We start from the raw sequence: 19,374 nt of genomic DNA, 5'->3' as shown, positions 1-19,374 counted from the left end.
TTAGTTTTAATCAGATTATTATTGGTCCCTATTACAATAAAAAAAAAACATTGGCAAAAAATTGTTGAGCTCAAATACATGTATAATCAAGTTACTTAAAAAAAATATATGCAAATGATGATAAATAATTTTTATTTTATAATACTCTTAAAAGACTTATCACCCAAAGTCAATATAATTTACTAAAAAAAAAAAAATTATTAATTTTTAATGTATATATATACATCATTTATTATATTTAAATATCAGGTACAATGAAACAAAGGAAAACAAAATTATCTACTCTCTCTTATTATTAATAATGTACAATTTACTATGTTTATAAATATATATAGAATACTTAAATATAAAGATATAATAGTGCATAATATTGCAACAAACCCATAAAAACAATAATAATTAAATACACAGTACTGTCAAGTGTAAAGCATGTGTAAAATAGAAATTTGTTAGCAATTGTTAACCCAATTATAGGTAAAAAAAAAAACAATTCAACAATTGAAATATAACATTATACTCTACATTTTTACAGTTTCATATAGATATATTCAATATGAGTAGTTATTAAAAATTAAATTATCTATTAATTGAAATTTTATTATACAGTTGTACAATATAAAACACATTAAGAACCATTTAAAAGGAATTCTTGATAATTACATTTAGCAACACATAGTAACAAGAAATTTTAGAGATATTTTAATTAAATTTATAATACTTAGAATAATAGTTTTAAAAAGATTAAAATAAATTATATGACATTTTTATAATTGTACCACATAAAAATAATATCCAAAAGTTTATCAAAATGAGCTAAAAAAAATCTATAAAATTGCAAAGGATTCATTTTTATAGTCAAACAATTATTAACTCATAAAATAAAATAATAAACAAAATTTAGTTATATTTTTTATATTTGAGAAAACAATGTTGCTGTTTTTATGCAACATTCATTTTAGTTTTAAAAATATCCCCTAAATACAATGAAATAAAAATTTATAATAACTATTTTAAACTGAATGTTGATTAAATAAAATAAAATAAACAAAAGGACTGTATATCAAAAATAAGAATATAAGTGTTTATTGAAAACTATCATATCATAGAGTGTTGCTTAATTTTCAATAGATGATCTATTACAAGCACCATTTAATGTAATTTTGATAAAATTCAAATAAAATGTTTAGGAGGAGGTGGTGTTTTATAAGGTGATTGATTGGGTGAACTATCACCTAAATCTAAACGTAACTCAGTATCAGGCCTAACAGTTGGACATATATTTAATTGATCTAAAGAAAGAGAAACAGCTGCAACATCTGGCATTATTATCTGCTCATCTTTAACTTCAAAATCACCACCATTGAACTAAAAATAATAATAGTAATAAGTATTCCAAGACTTTCATAATTTATTATTAGTAAAATTACTTACTCTAGAATTAGTATAGCGTAAAGAAGAAATTGTATCATTTACAACAAATGATCTCTGTGGTTTCCTTGATTTTTGTTGATTATATACTGAGGGAAGTGTACTAGTTGCTATCCCTTTTCGTTTTTCTTTTCTTGCTCGCGTACTACGAGATTTTGTGCCATCTTTAGGTTTTTCATCAGAACCACCACCACCACCACAATAACAAACGGAACTTGCTGCTTTCTAAAATAAAAATATACATATATTTCACACTATTGTTATTAAATGAAAACTATGTCATAATTACTTCCAAAAGATATGCAACAGGATCAGGTAAATTGAATTCACGCACAACTCTTAATCTTATTTGATGATTGATTTCTTGGCGACTAGATAATGGTAGTGATAAGGCACGTTGGCAACCTGGAGCAGATCTTAATTTTTGATCCCTTTTGATCATAGCATTCATTGTTGATGTATCCGGTGCTAAAATAAATTATATTAATAAGAAAATCAATAAAATTTACATTTTTTATTTTAATTAGTCATACTAGGAATTGAAGCTGTTAAAACATCTAGTGATGAGAGACCATAAGTTGATGGTGCTGACTTATCTTCAATCATATATAAAGTGTCAGGTATTCCATCTGGCATATATCTTGTTCTACGTACAAGTTCTTCGTCTTCTCTTAACATTTGATCTTCAAATAATGCCTACACATCATAGATATAATAATAATTATAAATATTATTTTTTGTATATTTTTATTTAATAGGTTATTAAAAACATACTTTAATTTCATCATAATATGGTACAAAAAATCTAGGTCTAACATAAAGTCCTGAAGGATGTCTTATCCAAGCATTAATTCGTGACATTTGGTGGGATGTCACTAGTGAATCATTGCCAATCATATGACTTGGTGGTGTGCTTACTAAACCACGCCTTATAGCTTGAACTAGTGTATCATGTTCTCTCGGTATCACATGATCCATACGTACCAAAGGTAATAAATCAGATAAAATTTCACGAAGTTCAACATCACTCAAATCTCGTTTTTTAACACCTTTACGACTCACTGAATGAGTTGTTTGACTAACTAAATTTGGTTCTAAAATCATAAAAACAAATTTTAATAATAAAAAAATTAATTTAAACCTTTTGATTAAATATTTAAAAAACCTCTATCTTCCATTCGTCGTATAAGTTCATGTTCACCCCATTTCAAAACAGCTTGTAAAACTTCAAGCTCACTTGATTGTAAAAAATTACTCTTCAAACAATCAATTAAATGTGATTTATCAAGCTGATAAAGAACAGTACTATTAGCCACTTGAGAAAACTCTTCCCTTAGAAAATGTTTAGCTTGGCGATGAACCCAGGAAGAACCATGAGGCAAATTTCCCCACCTAAATATTATTTTTCAAAAATAATTTAATTCAATATTACAAATGAAATACAACATATAAATAATATGAAACAATCATTACCTAAGTACTCCTGGAAGGGATTCTAAGGTCAACCATTCTAAAATAAGGTCTTCACAACCTTGTGATACAATTTCTAATTCTAAAAATCTGCCTATTTGGTATAATTCCATTGCTTCATCTAATGGACTTGGCCTAACACGGCCAGTATTGGTTAAAGCTTCAACCTAATAGTTAAAAAATTAATAAACAATATTATTTTTAAAATAATTATTACATTACTTCACTCAAACTGCCAGCAGAAGATCCACTGCCAGAACCTCTTAATATTAGTGACAAATCAACAGTATCCAAATAAATTGCATGTAATAATACTCTAGCATATCTTTTGGGAATCACTGATTCATCCAATACAATTCTATTACAAACAATTTTTTTTTTATCATTATTGTAATAAATAAGAAAAAACTTAATTTTTTATATTATAAAAATACCTTGTAGGAATGTGCAACGCTCTTTCAGTATGTTCTTCGCCAGATTTAGTTCTTCGTTGTATGAGATTTCTGAAGAATGGAGATCTTGCACTTAATATAGACTTATGGCATGGCAACTCTAATTTTGGCTGAAAGCCATATTCAGATCCAGTAGACTCTGGTCTACGATCTGAATAACCTTCTGGTATAAACACAAGAGCAGCATCAGCATAATCTCCAGTTTCTAATAAATACCTCAAATCACTTTCTAAAACATTAGGTGTTCCCAGTTCATCTCCAAGTCTTCTTAACAAAGCTAAATCTATATCTCCATCTCTTGGAACTATATCCCCAGTATATAAAAATCGTAGTAAAGCTGAAAACATTTCTACATTAACTCCAGGAGTTCTTAAATCTAAACATATTTTGGTTCCATAGCCTGGGCATCCCATAAGTAAATCACGGAAGTATGGGCATCTAGCAGATAATATTGCCCTGTGTACAGGAAAACAAACACCTCGAAAAATTAGATCAACATCAGTACAATATTTATGATCATATAATGTAGATAAATCTTGTTTAAATGTGGCAGCTGGAGGACGAGCCAATTCAGCTTGCACTGATAAATCTTTTAAAGCAGCCAAAGCTTCATATTCTTCTAGAAGAGCCGTTACTTCAGCTGGAGACCAGTCTGATATTAGTTCTCTAATAACTCTATCATGATTACAAACTTTAGAATAGCGGCGGCGTTTAATCAGTTTTTTACGCAAAGTAGCAAAACCCGACATGCGCATTTTCCGTCTCTCCCTAAAACAAAGTTAATTATTTAGTTTAGTTTAAAGATAATTAAGTAACTAACAAAGAAGTTTTGAAAAATTACTTTATCATCACTCCTGGATAATTTTGAACTTCCAAATTAGGATATTCATTTGAAGAAACTCCAGCACCCATACTGGCTTCTTGGAAAATCCTTTTCGTCATCCCATCATATGATCAGAAGCATGATTATATTGGTAAACATATGTTTGTCACATAGCAGTACTATCAAATAAAAAATTAAGAAAACTGATCAGTTAAATATTACAAAAATAATTATTTGTTATTGATTTATTTGACAATAACCAAAAAAACTTGCAAACATTTATACAAAACTAATGTCATATTATTAACATCATAGTTTTTATTTTATACATTCTTATTTTAAAATTCTTATGATTAAAAACTTTGTATAATTAACAAATACCTAAAAATAACTTTTAAATTAAATTTATTTAACATAATCACTCTTGTTAACTACTGAAATATAAAATGTTAATATTGATTAAAACTGGGTCAACTTAACTTTTGAATTGTTTCAAAGTAAAATAAAAATATTTAAATATTAAATCATAAAAATCATTGAATATTTACTAATGAAAGTTTAAGCAATATTTATATTACTCAGAATCAATAATTCTATAAATTAATAATTAAATAAATAAAAATATATAAATTTTATCACATAATATTACTTACTATTCACATGGTGAAGAGATTTTTATCTCCTACATTCCCAATAACTACCAGAATTTTCGTAGAGATTTGTAACTAAATTATATATTATATAATGTTTAACGATGTTAGTACAATAATATTAATTGGGAACTAAAGAATTGCAAATTTGACTTGACAGAGAATATTCATACATATACAATATTGATAAAAAAATTCATCAACACGCCTACAAAAACTAATACAACGTCCATGGAATTTGATTAGTTTAAAAATAAATATATGAATTTTGGTGAATACATGTTTTCAACAAAAATTTCTTTCCTATCCAATACACATTTCGTTTAATTATTATTATTAATTATGATATTTTAAATATTTCTTCGTCTTTTCAAAATTTCATTTTAATTCTATTTTCTATTGTTATTTATTTAAATAGTCTTTGGAAGTGTTATATATTCTTAAATGATAACAGCGCCAAATACCTAAATAACTATCAGGATAGAACTTGTATGTAATGTGAATTACCCACTTAGCTTGTGTCATTAGTCTAATTGGCTTCAAATATTTATTAACTCATTTTATTAGCATTCATTAATCTACACACTAATAGATTCCTAAAAATTTACCATACGATGTTCTTATGTATGTAAGTTAATATATAATGTGTAACATGTAATATGCTTTTGTTAATTTTACCGTAAAACTATCAGTTTTAATAATAATGAAAATATAATATAAATTATGATTTGGAGTGGTAGTCAAAGAATGTCCCTAACTTTAAAAAATATTCACAGCAATCTATTTTAATCAATATTATTTAATTAAATTGATCGAATTTTAATAAGTGCACCCATAAAAAAGCAATAGTTTTAACTGTTATTGTATTAATTACCGCATTTTCATATTACGGGATGATATAATCTCAATATTTTGTTATGGGAAAGATAGGAAATTTTCTCTAGATTACAAAATTTTAATTACTAACGATATTACATTTGACTGTTTTTTTTAGTTTTGATTAAAAAAATTTTAAATAATTGCTTGAATATCCACTTACATTTAATGTAAGTGAATACTATGCCCGGGAGAAACCTCCATAAGTTCTTCATTAAAATAAATTATAGAAAACAATTTAAGGATAATTAAGCGATATTATTCTTTCCATTCATAAATGAAATTTTATTTCATCAAGATACCAATAAAAATTGGTAGGAGCTTTGCAACATAATATTAATTTTTAATCATTAAAATTTTTTGTTAGGAAGAGTTTTGTATACTTTTCTTTAATATTTTGTAAGGGTAATAGCTCCCCTCCTTTATTAATACTTAATAGATACACGGGATATTCAATAAGATAGAAAAGAATTTCCATTGACATATCAACTATAAAAATTTACCCGATCCTTACTTATTAAACACTCTTTATTTTATTTTCCTTAGTGAAATATGTGGACAGATTACTTGACACATTTTCAAAGGATTGACGTAAATTGTGTCATTTGTGTTAATAATTCAGTTTTACCGAAACCTGTCATAAGCTAATGAATCCTTTTATTAGTCAACCATACATATATACTATTTGTTAATTGAATTATATCAAAAAGATTAAACAATCGAATACCTTCAGCTTATAAATAACTTAAACAATGAATACAAAACGACTGCGAGGGTGTTCAAGGTGGCTAAGGACACTATGAATAAGAAAAATTATGCATCTAACTAGGTATATTCTTGGACATTTTTTCATTATTTTATTAAAAAAAATTATTAATTTTGATGATCTTTTTTTTTTTATTAAAAATCTTTCTGAGAGTATCACTTTTAAAAGAGTTTATTTAGGGGTTCCAAACCCCTGATTGAACAGCTGTATGACTGTGTAATTTCAATAATTTTTATGTTTCTAAACCATGTTATAGAAATACAATAATGTTTTGTTCGTGTTTTAATCCATGAATTTGTAAAAATAATTTAGTGTATTACTTAGAGACAATGCTCAAATATTAGATCTGCATTCGGTCCATTGCTAGTGAAATGACCTTGCTAAATCGTAGAGTATCTGAGGATAAATTTTGTTACCATCGAGCGGCGTTCCTTGTGTTTTGTTTCGGAGTGTTTCGTGTTCGTGTTGGGCGGCGGCCACTGTCGGTAAGGTTCGGTACAGTAAAGCCGACAGCAACGCACGAAAACACCCGAGTCCGGTTCGTACTTAACCCACCTCTAATGCCTCTCAGCGTAATATTCTCAGTTGCTATCTTAGCTTAATTGGGAGTGAACGTTATGCACACCTGATCTCTGTGTGATTTACACCGGTATCATAATAACATTATCACCTGTGAAGTTCCATTATACCACAGAACTTTTTGTCTCTCTTAAACGGTCATATTATTTAAAATAAAGTAACAATAATGGCAAACAATAGAGCAGCCAAGTCCGGTTTCGCTGCCGAAGCCCAACGCAAGGTGAGTGTGCACTTAAAATATTTATTATGTCGTGTGTACGAGACGTGTTTTTTTGTTGTATTCAACCCCGCGCATATGGCAGTCAAAGTAAACTACATGTTGCAACAGGTTGTCTCCGAGTAAACATCGAATTCGCAGTAACGGATAACTCATTAAAATAGTCCGCCCGAAAATACTTGATACATTTGGAAACGTGTTGGGTTTTTGTTGAACGTTTGCTTAGTAATTACTATTTGTTTGACTGCGTACACTTGTTGTGCCATATTTGCGAATAATTTCATCACGCCAAACCCTACAGTCCGGCCCATTATTTTATTACCGTATCAAGGTCGCTAAGGTATTCTTATTTCGGGGAAGTCGAATTTTATACATCGTGTACAACAATAAAACTCACCAGTTGGTCCGGGTATGACGAATTCGTGTTTCCGAACTGTTCCAAGGCTCCGTGATCGTCTTTACTCCTATTGCAACGGCGGCTATTAAAATATTAGGCGAAACGTGTAGCCCGTTGGGGTTTCGTCGAGTAAAAATTAGATAAAACGAATTGTGTAGGTCAAACGATGATAGTGGAGAGACAGACGCATTTTTAATAGCTTTTGCAATAGACGATTTCGATTATGTTTGACCTATTTTTTAACAATAATGAAAAACACGAGTGTCGTGTGATTGTAACTGGTAACCGATAACGATTGTATAATAATCTCTGCAGTGGTGTAATACCATTTGCTTAGCACTTATAAACAAATTTTTGTTTATTAGTTTATAACGTTTGTTTTTACTCAACAACAATCATCATTTGTTATGAAATATCGTATGTGTCGAAAAGTATATCCTTTTACTTCGTTGTAACCTGATGATCGCAACGATTTAATAATAAGTAAAGAACATGTAAAAAAAAATACATTTTCAAGAAACCTGACGTGATTGTTTTCATAATTGTATACACTACTGATGAATATAAAATAAAGAACTGATTTATTAAAAGAGCCGTTTAAACCTAGCAAGTGAGTACAGCTAACTCTTGAGCTATTCAGCCTATTATAATGTATGCATTAATATAATTCAATCAACGACTTAATAAACGGTTCTCTGTACGAACCGCTATTCAAAACTTTTTAATTATCTATTGAAAACATTATTACAATGATTATTATTATTTAAATTCGGTTATCAACTTTCAATTGTATATCGCAATAGTACTTTAGGTTACCGTTGTTTTGAAAATATTACTCATTATCTACGGTCGTCATACATGATATCAATAGTACCTATTTGCCTAATTGTAATTCATGACAACACATTTATCGTTTTTATAAAACCTGATGAAAAATTATACAATCCTTTTTGAAATAGATAATGTATTACATACAAATATTATGTGTTGTTATATGCGCAAGTGGATGTCTGGCACATAACAATAATAATAGATATTTGGTCAACATTTGTTTCCAAATTTTTATTAATTTTTTTCAATGCTTAAAAAAATGTTTTTGTTATTCATTATTATTTTTAGTTTTTCCTAATAATTTACTACTACCGCGCCCAACGTCTGTGCTGTATACACCAGACGTTATACGACCGTTCGTTGGTCAGCCACTGGAGAACCGGTTTCTTTTTCTTCTCTATGATAACGTCCTTTTCTCGACACATACCAAAGTTGAAAAGTCATCGACGTAGGCGTAATTTACATTTTTATAGAGTCGCTCATATCAAAACTAGTCTTTAAACTCGTAACAATATCATTTTTTAGGTGTTATTCATTTTGTAATTAGTCAACTGGCTAGAGATAAGCCATGAAAAGTATAAAATGTGAACGTCTTATGTTGTTTTTAGAAAAACCTGGATGTAGTTAAATATTTGTATACATTCGTGAACGATGACAAATATTACTTGAATAATTTTGCGTTGTGAATCTTTTTCATGCGATTTTAGAAGTTCTGAAGGTGTTGTACCTGTTGACTGATAAGTTATTTACTGGTTTAAAACGTATTTCTATTTTACCGAAATTATTTCATTATATTTTATTTGTTTTGATACATATTATAAATATTAAATTGTTATTTTCATACTCATAAGCATTAATGGAGAGGATTCAGTCATTATAGAAAATTATAGTATTTTTTTATATTATAAAAAAGTTTATATTTATATGATAAAAATTTAGAATAGGGAAAATATCAATTTAGATACTTGTAGTACTTAATTGTGTATTAGTATTTTGAAGTAACGAAAAATTTGCAATAATCTAAAGCATATGGTCAATCTAGTGGATTAAAAAGGAGACCTAGTCTCCCTAATCTGTCACAACTCCCAAAATTATGAACATTACATATTAGTTTATGTAGAATTATTTTTAAAGAAAGGAGAGATTAAGTTAAATTAAGTCCTCGAATATTTTGTTAAAATTGGAATTATGCTCATAAAATCATGATTTATTAATTGTTTTTTTTTTATTACAGTGTTATAATTTAATTTCATTGAAAATAAATAGCACATGATTCTAAAAAATATGCTAAACTATAAAGAAAAATTTTGATAATTAAAAAAAATGTACTGTTTGCTCATATTTTATTTGGTCTTCACCGGAAAGTTTCTATACCAGACTATGAATGCCTAATTTTACCTACTGGGCCGTCATTACAATTTGCGGGACCTAGAACATAACTTTTTTAGTGTGGCGTACAAAAAAAAAAATGTGATGCTTTGCGTACAAAGACATTTTACCAGTACCTCATCTAACATATATATATATTATTAATTCACAATAAAATGCTTTCTGCGAAAGCATATATTATATATATGTAAGCCTTTATGTTTTATAAAATCCGTAAAGCTTCTCTTGCAATAATGAATTTTTATAAATTTTTCGCTAACAAGTTACTCATTATAGTTAACGCTCGAAAAATATATGAAAATGGTAAATGTCTGAAAATGGTTATAGTTTGAGCAGCTGTTTTTGTTGTAACACTATAATGAGTTACAAATCATCCAATTTGACAGTGATCGACCTAATTGATTTGTTCATTGTCTCGTAAATCCTTTTTAAGACTTATTGTAAAATTAATAATCGATAATGAATTATTACTTAGCGATTGTTTTTTTTTTTTGTCTAAATCCTTGATTTTGATACAGTACAAACAGATGGCCTCTGATACAATCAATGATTCATCATTATGTTTATTCTATATAAGGCCGTGTCGTTTTATCAAATGAGATACCGTATAAGGCCAATGTGGGTCGATCAGATTTTGTCCGTTTGCGCAGGCTATCTAGTTACTGCATACTGTTCAGTAAATGGGTCAATGGGTAAAGTTTTATCTTTTTTGTGTGAAAATAAAAGTGCTTGATATAAATCGTTTAACGGTTGGTGGATTCTAGTTAGGACCAAAAAAGGAACACTTTATTGATTTAAGTTATGTTTAATAACTGTCCGCATAGACATTAATCATTAAACCAGTAATAACACACTGTCAGCTCAAATGTGATACACTTATTAAGAGTACTAATTATCCTGTCTGTTTATTTATATGTATTATTATACGAAAATATAAAAAACATTGTTATTGTATAACATTTATAGTGATTTTGTGGTTTTTATTAATGTGATTATTCAGATATTAGTTAGAGTAGTAGCAATTTTAATAAAATAATTATAATATATTTTTCCTACTCCTATTGACTACACAAATTCATACACTAAAACATACATTATTATCTAGTAATAAGGAGATGCCATTTCATTTAAAAACCATCAATTTACAAAAGAAAAAAGAAACGTTCATTTTTTTTTAAATTGTATAGTAGTGGCTTCTTTAAATTTAAATTTATATAACATTGTAAAACTTTTTTATGAATAAACTAATTTGCAATACCATGTTTAATAACAAATTCAGTAACGGCACGTTTCATTGTAGTTGTTTGTCATGTTAAGTAGTACCAATTGCTTTCTTAATTATATTATACTATTGTTGAAAATAAAATTCTTTTATGTATCTTGGCAACGAATTTTAATTATTTATAAGATCTATTCATTTATTAAAATTTGCTGTTACTTTTGTAGGTGTATTTACTTATTTTATTGTTAAAATTCCCTTTGAAAATTATTGTTACAGCATTATTCTATCTATTGAATATTATTTTTTTTTACAAATAAAGCAGTTAAACTACATGCTCCTTTAATAAAATATGAGAACTGGGATGCGTACAATTTATATACAAACGATGTTTCATGGTCAATATTTTGTAATTGTATTTTAATTATGAATATTTTTTTTCCATAATACATGATTATTAAAAATTATTATTATTATATATATATATTTATACATTTGATGAGAAATGCTTAGCGATAAAATTAATCATGAGGATTTTCAAGAAAAATTTGCCATTAATTATTTATGCAAATTTAAATCGTACATTCATTTTTAATAAATAACATTTTTCGGTATAAATAAAAATTTCTGAACCGATATAATCCCAAACTTTCTTCTCAATTACACGCGAAAGTTTTATAAAACAATTTTATTATTACAAATGTCAAAAGATACATATACACACAAGTTATTACGTTGTGTAGTTTAGTGATGATGTCAGCGGCTAATTATTCCACGTTCAGCACATTCTGTTGAAAAAGTATTGGCCACTTGACTATTGAAATATTTTTCATTGGTTTAGAATACGTAAAGCAAGACTTCCTAATCGCAAATAACATTACTAACGATAATTAATATTTTGAGATTATTTTTTCATTACGTTGTAAACAAGGCATAATGCGATACCTAGAGGAAATGTATTATCGAGAAAATTATTTGTTCTTAACACTTTATAGCTTGAAAAGCATGAGTAAGTAATGAGTACTAAAATAAAATAAAAATTATTCAGTATTATTAGTTTGAATTTACCTATTTCATAATAAATGACATAACTGTTCAATAATATGTTAAATTCGTTTTAAAAAGTTTACAACTAAATTTTAGTTGTATTAGTTAACAATATTGTTATCAAATGTTTATCAAACTAATTTCAAATGTTATGGGGTTTTGACATCCAAAATTTTTTTTACGGTAACTCGTCACTAGGTATCGCTAAAGCGTCTGAAAAATTGAAGTCACACTTATTTTGTTAAAAAATAATTTTATGGTTTATCATTGACTCGCAAAATGACGAGTAATAACTACTACACGTATAACTAAAATAACTATTAGTAATAAAAACGAGGAAAGATATTACACACACGCGTACTAAATTCGTGCTTGCGGTAAAAAGTTTTTGAATGAATGTTTTATCTTCTATAATATAAAATTGAATAGTGTTTCCATTAGTAAATATTTCTTAAAAAAACTATGCTATTATCGTGGAAGGTTAAGATTATAGGGTTCGACTTGCGAATGAAGACAATGACATTTCTTGAATAAATAATAAAGACGTTTGTATTAATAATATATCAAGACTATTTTGAGTCTTAGTATAGTAATATGTGTTTTCATTTTTTAAGTCTATCGCTTTTGACGATATAAATATATAAAAATATAAAGATAATATGTATAACTGATTAAATTTACTTCTAAAAAACATTCAAGATTACCCTTTACGAGATAAAGAGATGGTTAAACTAATTTATAAAATTATTTTAAGCACAACGTAATTGAAAATAAAATATTAATGAGTTTCATTTTTAATCAATAATTTCATTATAATAATTTGACTTTTTTATTTTAGAATGTTACTTATTCGAAATTGTTCGAAATAATTTATTATTTTTAAAATATTTATAAGCACCATCTAATAAATATTTACAAGTTACTATTATTCACTATTTGCTTTATAATAACAAGTAAATTTTACCTGTTGAGTTATTTTTAGGAATTCAATTAATTTTTTTAGTTGGTTGATAATAATTAAAGTGAACTTGTTTCAATCAACGTAATATCATATATTTTATTGAAACAAATTTATGGGTTTAATAGGTATAAAATTACGGGGTTTGAATTCTTAAGCGTAATTTGATTAAATTAAGATAAAATCTTCCACTTGTTAAGCATGGAAAAATATGTATATATATGAAAATTGACACGCAATTATGAGAACAATGAGAAACTCACGACTGTGAAATTAGAAGCATTTAAGATAATATGTATTAAATATTTGAAGTTTTCGTTATTGTTTTTATTCAATACTTTTGCCTAAAAATAAAAAACTTTATTTCCTTACAGATCAACAGCAAGTACAGCGAAGAACTTGCCCAAGAGTGTTTAGAATGGATAAGCAGCGTCACTGGATTACCATTGAACACATCTGGTGACCCAGACAACTTTTACGAAGTACTTAAGGACGGACAAGTATTGTGCCAGTGAGTCATCAAACACTTCATAAATGAAAAATTACTTTCAAATATGACGCGTCCTTGAAATAATAATAACCATTTATTTTTTAACGAATCGTCTTATTTCAAATTAAAGACATCACTGATGAGGACTTTGTTTAAGCCAATGCTATGTTTTTTTTTTATTATTTTACCTGTTATGGAAGGCAAAATTAACAAAATTATTATAAATTAATTAGTATTAATTCATCTCTTAGTATATAATATTTATGGGTAACTCGGAATTAAAACATATTTTTACACGGCAATATAAATTAGATTAATGATAAACAATAGCTACGAGAGAATTAATTTGCAGGTCAATTTTACCCGTCGTAAATTTAATATGAGTTTTATTTTAGTTCACCATAAGATTAACCATATTTTATATCCAATTCTTTCATCACTTCATTTTGACATTACTATATTAGTATTAAAAGATCCTCCAAAATTTCATAATTAGTTGCTCTCTTAATTTATTCAATGGTTTGTGAGCCAACATTTTCATATTATGTATTAATTTATATATAAATGACTTTTTTATTACATTGTATGTGTTATTAATACAGTATCTCTAGTTATCTTACTGAAGTTAATTACCTTATAAGATGGACACACCAAAATTTTCTCGGTAACTAATTGAAAAAATGTCGTTTATACTGCTGATTTAACAGTACCTTTATATATTTATTGAGAATACATATAATAAAAATCGTAAAAGTGATAAGTACTAATAGTATTAAATGGGGAACACACGGTAAGATGAAGTTAAGTCATAAAATGATGTAAATCAGAAGAAAATCTATATAATATATGATAGATGTAATAAATACATATTCAATATTAAACGTGTAAATTTATCGTGACTTTTATTTATACAATAAGTTGTATTTTTGCAAACAAATTTTAAATTGTTCTATATTTCATGCCATAATTAACAGTTGGCCAAATTACACAGTTTTTTCAAAATATAAGTTTTTTTTATTGTATTGTTAATTATTGTTAACAGATTAGCTAACACTTTGGTTCCAAACTCAATAAAAAAAGTCAACAACAGCACAATGGCTTTTAAATGTATGGAAAACCTAAACAATTTTTTGGCCGTAGCAGTTTCTATAGGTGTTCCTACCCAAGAAACATTCCAGACTGTAGACTTATGGGAACGCCAAAATTTAAATTCTGTTGTTATTTGTCTGCAATCGTTAGGCAGAAAGGTAAACATACTTATTAAATTTATTCGCATGTAATTCTATAATAAACATTTTTCTTCGTCCTTTATATTAATTTAACAATTGATAAATCAACTTTTATACATTTTTTTAGGGTGCTCAGTTTGGTGCTCCTAGCATCGGACCAAAAGAGGCTGAGAAAAATGTTCGTAACTTTAGTGAAGACAAACTTAAAGCAGGACAGACAATAATTAGTTTGCAATATGGATCTAATAAAGGAGCAACACAGAGTGGTATCAATTTTGGCAACACCAGACACATGTAATAAATTATTCCTTACAATCATTTCAACAATTGTACAAGTTATGTGAAAATTTATCCATTACTATTACATTCCGTTTACTTTAAATTATTTACAAGTATATACCTACGCTTTTATTTGCAGTATTATAAGTTTGTTATGTTTGTATAATATATAAAACTATATAGTATATGATTAATTTCAAACATATGTGATAATAACAAAACATTTATGTTCTAATTATTACCAGTTGTCTATTATTTAGAAAAAAAACATTTAATTAACATGTTCTTCTTTATTTTTTGGTACATAGTTGAAATATTTATTTTGTTTAATTAAATTATTTATGCATAATATAAGGTGTTTTATATTAAATTATATATTTTATTAAAATTTTTATTTATGTAACACTATTATTCAAATTATTTAGTTAGAGTAACAAAGAATTTAAATTACAATTAATTTAATTTAATTTGTGTTTTTGATTTTTTACATATTATTTTGTTGTATAAATAGGATTAATTTTTGCTACGTTACAAATATTTTAATACGAATGAGTAATTAATTTATTTCTGTAGAGAACAATAATTCCAGCAAGAATTTAATAAGATTTCTTTAAGGTTAGATTAAAATACATTAAATCAGCGTACTTAGAAAATTTCCATTTACAATTAATACCCAAAATATTTTTTTATGTGCAGAGTAAAGTTAAGGCTTTAAGTAAACTAGTGGTAAATAGAGATGTTAAGTTCGTGAACGAATAGTTCATTTGAACTATTCACTTAGATGAACTATTCTGAACTGTTTCAGTACCTGTAACTTAACAGTTCACAGTTCGAAAAAAATTGGTAGCAATGTATAAATGAAATAGTTCGCGAACTTCTTTAAAAATTCTTTGTGGTTCGTTGTTCGAAATACTGTAAATGGTTAATAGCTGTTTACAATTAGATAACAAATAAATTATATTGTTAAAATGTTACACGGTTTTTAACTGTTTAACAATAAAATAAATTCATACTATGTACAAATATTAGATCAGATTTCTGATTTAACTTAAGACTACTGGTCAGTATATCTACCTTGAATTAGGTGATAATGATAACATGAGCCATGAGGGTATTAATAATAATTTTTTCTTAGTTTATGATGTTCAGGTTAAGGGTTAGTTTGTAACTTAATTGCCCATAAGTAGTGTGAACTACAACTGAACTGTGTACTGCTATACTAATAGTGATAAAATGAATAGTTCATTGCCAAACAATATCAGCATGATCAATAAAATTAGTGAACTTAAGAATAGTTCATTTGAACTATTCACTTGAATGAACTATGAACTAATGAACTATTCACAGAAATGAACTAAACTTTCCATCTCTAGTGGTAAAATGTCAAATGTTCTAACCTACTCAAAAAGCTTTATCACTATTGTCTGTTATCATAATATAATGAACATATTGTATCTATATCTATGATATAATCGAAGTTAATTGAAGTTACTTTGATTTTAACGACTATTACTATAAAATATCATTAATTAATGATGTTTTATAATAATGATCATAGAAGTGTGATGGTGTCACGTTTTCATAATCGTGAGAATTATTTTAATAAAATACAGACAGCACATCCGCTGCCTGAGACTGATGAATTAACAAATAATATTTATTGCCAAATCGGCAATAAGTGTAATTATTATAAAAACCCAATAGACCTGACCATCGTGGTCAGTCGACTCCAGTGCCTTGTGTCATTCATCAGTCTCAGTACTCGGTTGTCGCTGTCCGGCTTACTGTTTAAAGTAAAGTCTTTGTTTATTCCTTTTCTAACCTATATACTCTTTTCCTCGACATTTTAGAGTACTTGTGTCTTGCACTTCGTCTGCACCTCGTACTCTGTTATCTTTCCTCACCTGGTACGCCCAGTATTTGTGTCTTGCACTTCGTCTGCACCTTATACTCGGCTACCCCGTACTTCATTATCCTATCCTAATAACTAAAGTACTTGTGTCTTGCACCTCGTCTGCACCTCGTACTTTGTTATACTCCTTATCTGGTACGCCCAGTATTTGTGTCTTGCACTTCGTCTGCACCTTATACTCGGCTACCCCGTTCTCTCTCTGAAGTACTTGTGTCTTGCACTTCGTCTGCACCTCGTACTTCATTATCCTCTCCTAATAACTAAAGTACTTGTGTCTTGCACTTCGTCTGCACCTCGTACTTTGTTATACTCCTTATCTGGTACGCCCAGTATTTGTGTCTTGCACTTCGTCTGCACCTTATACTCGGCTACCCCGTTCTCTCTCTGAAGTACTTGTGTCTTGCACTTCGTCTGCACCTCGTACTTCATTATCCTCTCCTAATAACTAAAGTACTTGTGTCTTGCACTTCGTCTGCACCTCGTACTTTGTTATACTCCTTATCTGGTACGCCCAGTATTTGTGTCTTGCACTTCGTCTGCACCTTATACTCGGCTACCCCGTTCTCTCTCTGAAGTACTTGTGTCTTGCACTTCGTCTGCACCTCGTACTTCATTATCCTCTCCTAATAACTAAAGTACTTGTGTCTTGCACTTCGTCTGCACCTCGTACTTTGTTATACTCCTTATCTGGTACGCCCAGTATTTGTGTCTTGCACTTCGTCTGCACCTTATACTCGGCTACCCCGTTCTCTCTCTGAAGTACTTGTGTCTTGCACTTCGTCTGCACCTCGTACTTCATTATCCTCTCCTAATAACTAAAGTACTTGTGTCTTGCACTTCGTCTGCACCTCGTACTTTGTTATACTCCTTATCTGGTACGCCCAGTATTTGTGTCTTGCACTTCGTCTGCACCTTATACTCGGCTACCCCGTTCTCTCTTTGGAGTACTTGTGTCTTGCACTTCGTCTGCACCTCGTACTTCATTGTCCTCTCCTATACCCCAAGTATTTGTGTCTTGCACTTCGTCTGCACCTCATACTTTGGGCTCCTTTTGCGTACACCTGGTATTTGTGTCTTGCACTTCGTCTGCACCTCATACCTAGGTGTTACTCTTATTCTCCCTTCCTATAACAACAGCCTTTCGACACCCACAGCTAACCCGGAGTGTCAGCCGAGCACGGTGACTGCTGCAGGACAACACGCACGTGAATACCTAGACAGCAGGCACCACCTCCTCATATTCATCTTCGTACACACAGTTACACATTTACACACATTTTACCTAATATCATTTTACTTTTCTTTCCTGTGTTACGACAGAGTGGCGCCCAACAAAGGTAACGTATATATTACGTTAGGGTTGTTGTTATAGTATAAGAAAAAAGTATTATTAAACCAACTTATCCAACACTTGATGGCCAAAGAAGAATACACAAAATCACTCATAGAGCTTAATCCAACACCGTCAGAAGAAAACGAACGTCCATCTTACAAAACAGGTTGGGCACACAAGCTAAATTCTAACGAAGCCATATCTGAGTTAATCAAGAGAAAACTAACCACTGCCGGCACTCTAGATCAAAAGAGAGACCGCTTGGTTAGGTACATCAAAGGTCAGATTCCGGAAGATTTCGTTGTAGATCTTAACGAATCTTTTACAGTACCACATACCAAAAACATGGCTAATAATGACAACAAGAACCGTAGAAAGCTGTGGCGGTCGAATGTTCTAGAATGTTCGGCCGCCGCCGCCTCTAGAAGATTCGTCGCTCTACATAAGCGTGTGGCGGTCGAATGTTCTAGAGAGTTCCGCCGCCGCCTCTAGAATATTCCTCTGACTATTTAAGGGCAAGATCGTCGCTCCAGTCAGTGAGTCGATCAGTCAATCACTTACGCATTCTGTCTTACACGCGCTTCGTCTCTCGCTGTTATTTATTAGTTCGTTGTAATACAGTTCGTCTCTCGCTGTTATTTGTTATTTGTTAGTTCGTTGTAATATAGTATAGTTGTTATTAAATCTTAAAAGTGTTTATTACTTCTATATATTACACCTCGCTACAAAGCCATTCTTTAAGCCAGGTCAGTTTAGAGGAGAAGTTCACGAAAGTGTAGACCTGTTTCTTAAGCAATACAAGAGGGCCAGCATTATAAATGAAAGGAACGACGAAGAAAAAGTTCAGTTTTTACCAGCTTTCTTAGAAGGTACGGCTTTACACTTCTATGAAAATCTAGAAGAAAACACCGTCGGCCAAATCAAGTGGGAAGATCTAGAGTATAAAATAAGGTTAGAATTTGAGCCAACAGCTCAAACAGACATGATAAGAATGATATTACAAAAACGCCATCAACAACCGGACGAATC

At 29.1% G+C, this 19,374-nt stretch overlaps 2 protein-coding genes and 1 long non-coding RNA gene across 18 annotated transcripts; 1 reads left to right on the top strand and 2 right to left on the bottom strand.

Moving 5' to 3' along the window:
• Window positions 1-1,039: 1,039 nt before the first annotated feature.
• Window positions 1,040-7,828, bottom strand: LOC126896562 (BTB/POZ domain-containing protein 7). Of its 2 annotated transcripts, none has more exons than XM_050669465.1 (11): window positions 7,659-7,828; window positions 4,192-4,352; window positions 3,333-4,118; window positions 3,121-3,256; window positions 2,902-3,065; window positions 2,594-2,820; window positions 2,203-2,522; window positions 1,962-2,124; window positions 1,718-1,896; window positions 1,432-1,653; window positions 1,040-1,365 (listed from the first exon to the last, which is right to left on the bottom strand). In XM_050669465.1, the coding sequence occupies exons 2-11, from the start codon at window positions 4,290-4,292 to the stop codon at window positions 1,171-1,173; spliced, it is 2,493 nt and encodes an 830-aa protein (XP_050525422.1). In that variant the 5' UTR covers window positions 4,293-4,352; window positions 7,659-7,828; the 3' UTR covers window positions 1,040-1,170. The 2 variants fall into 2 exon arrangements, with proteins under 2 accessions (XP_050525422.1, XP_050525421.1); XM_050669464.1 differs by lacking the exon at window positions 7,659-7,828 and adding an exon at window positions 4,827-5,005.
• LOC126896566 (myophilin) lies at window positions 7,039-15,410 on the top strand. Its single transcript, XM_050669470.1, has 4 exons — window positions 7,039-7,264; window positions 13,477-13,613; window positions 14,635-14,839; window positions 14,949-15,410. Exons 1-4 carry the CDS (start codon window positions 7,211-7,213, stop codon window positions 15,117-15,119), a joined length of 567 nt encoding a protein of 188 aa, XP_050525427.1. The 5' UTR covers window positions 7,039-7,210; the 3' UTR covers window positions 15,120-15,410.
• A 1,258-nt stretch (window positions 15,411-16,668) lies between these two features.
• On the bottom strand, window positions 16,669-18,202 carry LOC126896567 (uncharacterized). Of its 15 annotated transcripts, none has more exons than XR_007701872.1 (3): window positions 18,105-18,202; window positions 17,121-18,044; window positions 16,669-16,937 (listed from the first exon to the last, which is right to left on the bottom strand). It is a non-coding gene; the product is annotated as an uncharacterized LOC126896567 (long non-coding RNA). The 15 variants fall into 15 exon arrangements; XR_007701873.1 differs by having other exon boundaries at window positions 17,121-17,244; window positions 17,306-18,184; XR_007701874.1 differs by adding an exon at window positions 17,045-17,109 and having other exon boundaries at window positions 16,669-16,979; window positions 17,306-18,184.
• Window positions 18,203-19,374: the final 1,172 nt, after the last annotated feature.

The sequence above is a fragment of the Daktulosphaira vitifoliae genome, unplaced genomic scaffold, assembly GCF_025091365.1.
Source record: "Daktulosphaira vitifoliae isolate Bord-2020 unplaced genomic scaffold, ASM2509136v1 Scaffold_1, whole genome shotgun sequence".
Classification (NCBI taxonomy): Eukaryota; Metazoa; Arthropoda; class Insecta; order Hemiptera; family Phylloxeridae; genus Daktulosphaira; species Daktulosphaira vitifoliae.
Note: the sequence above shows the minus strand (reverse complement) of the source record. Positions and strands in the feature narration are given on the sequence as shown.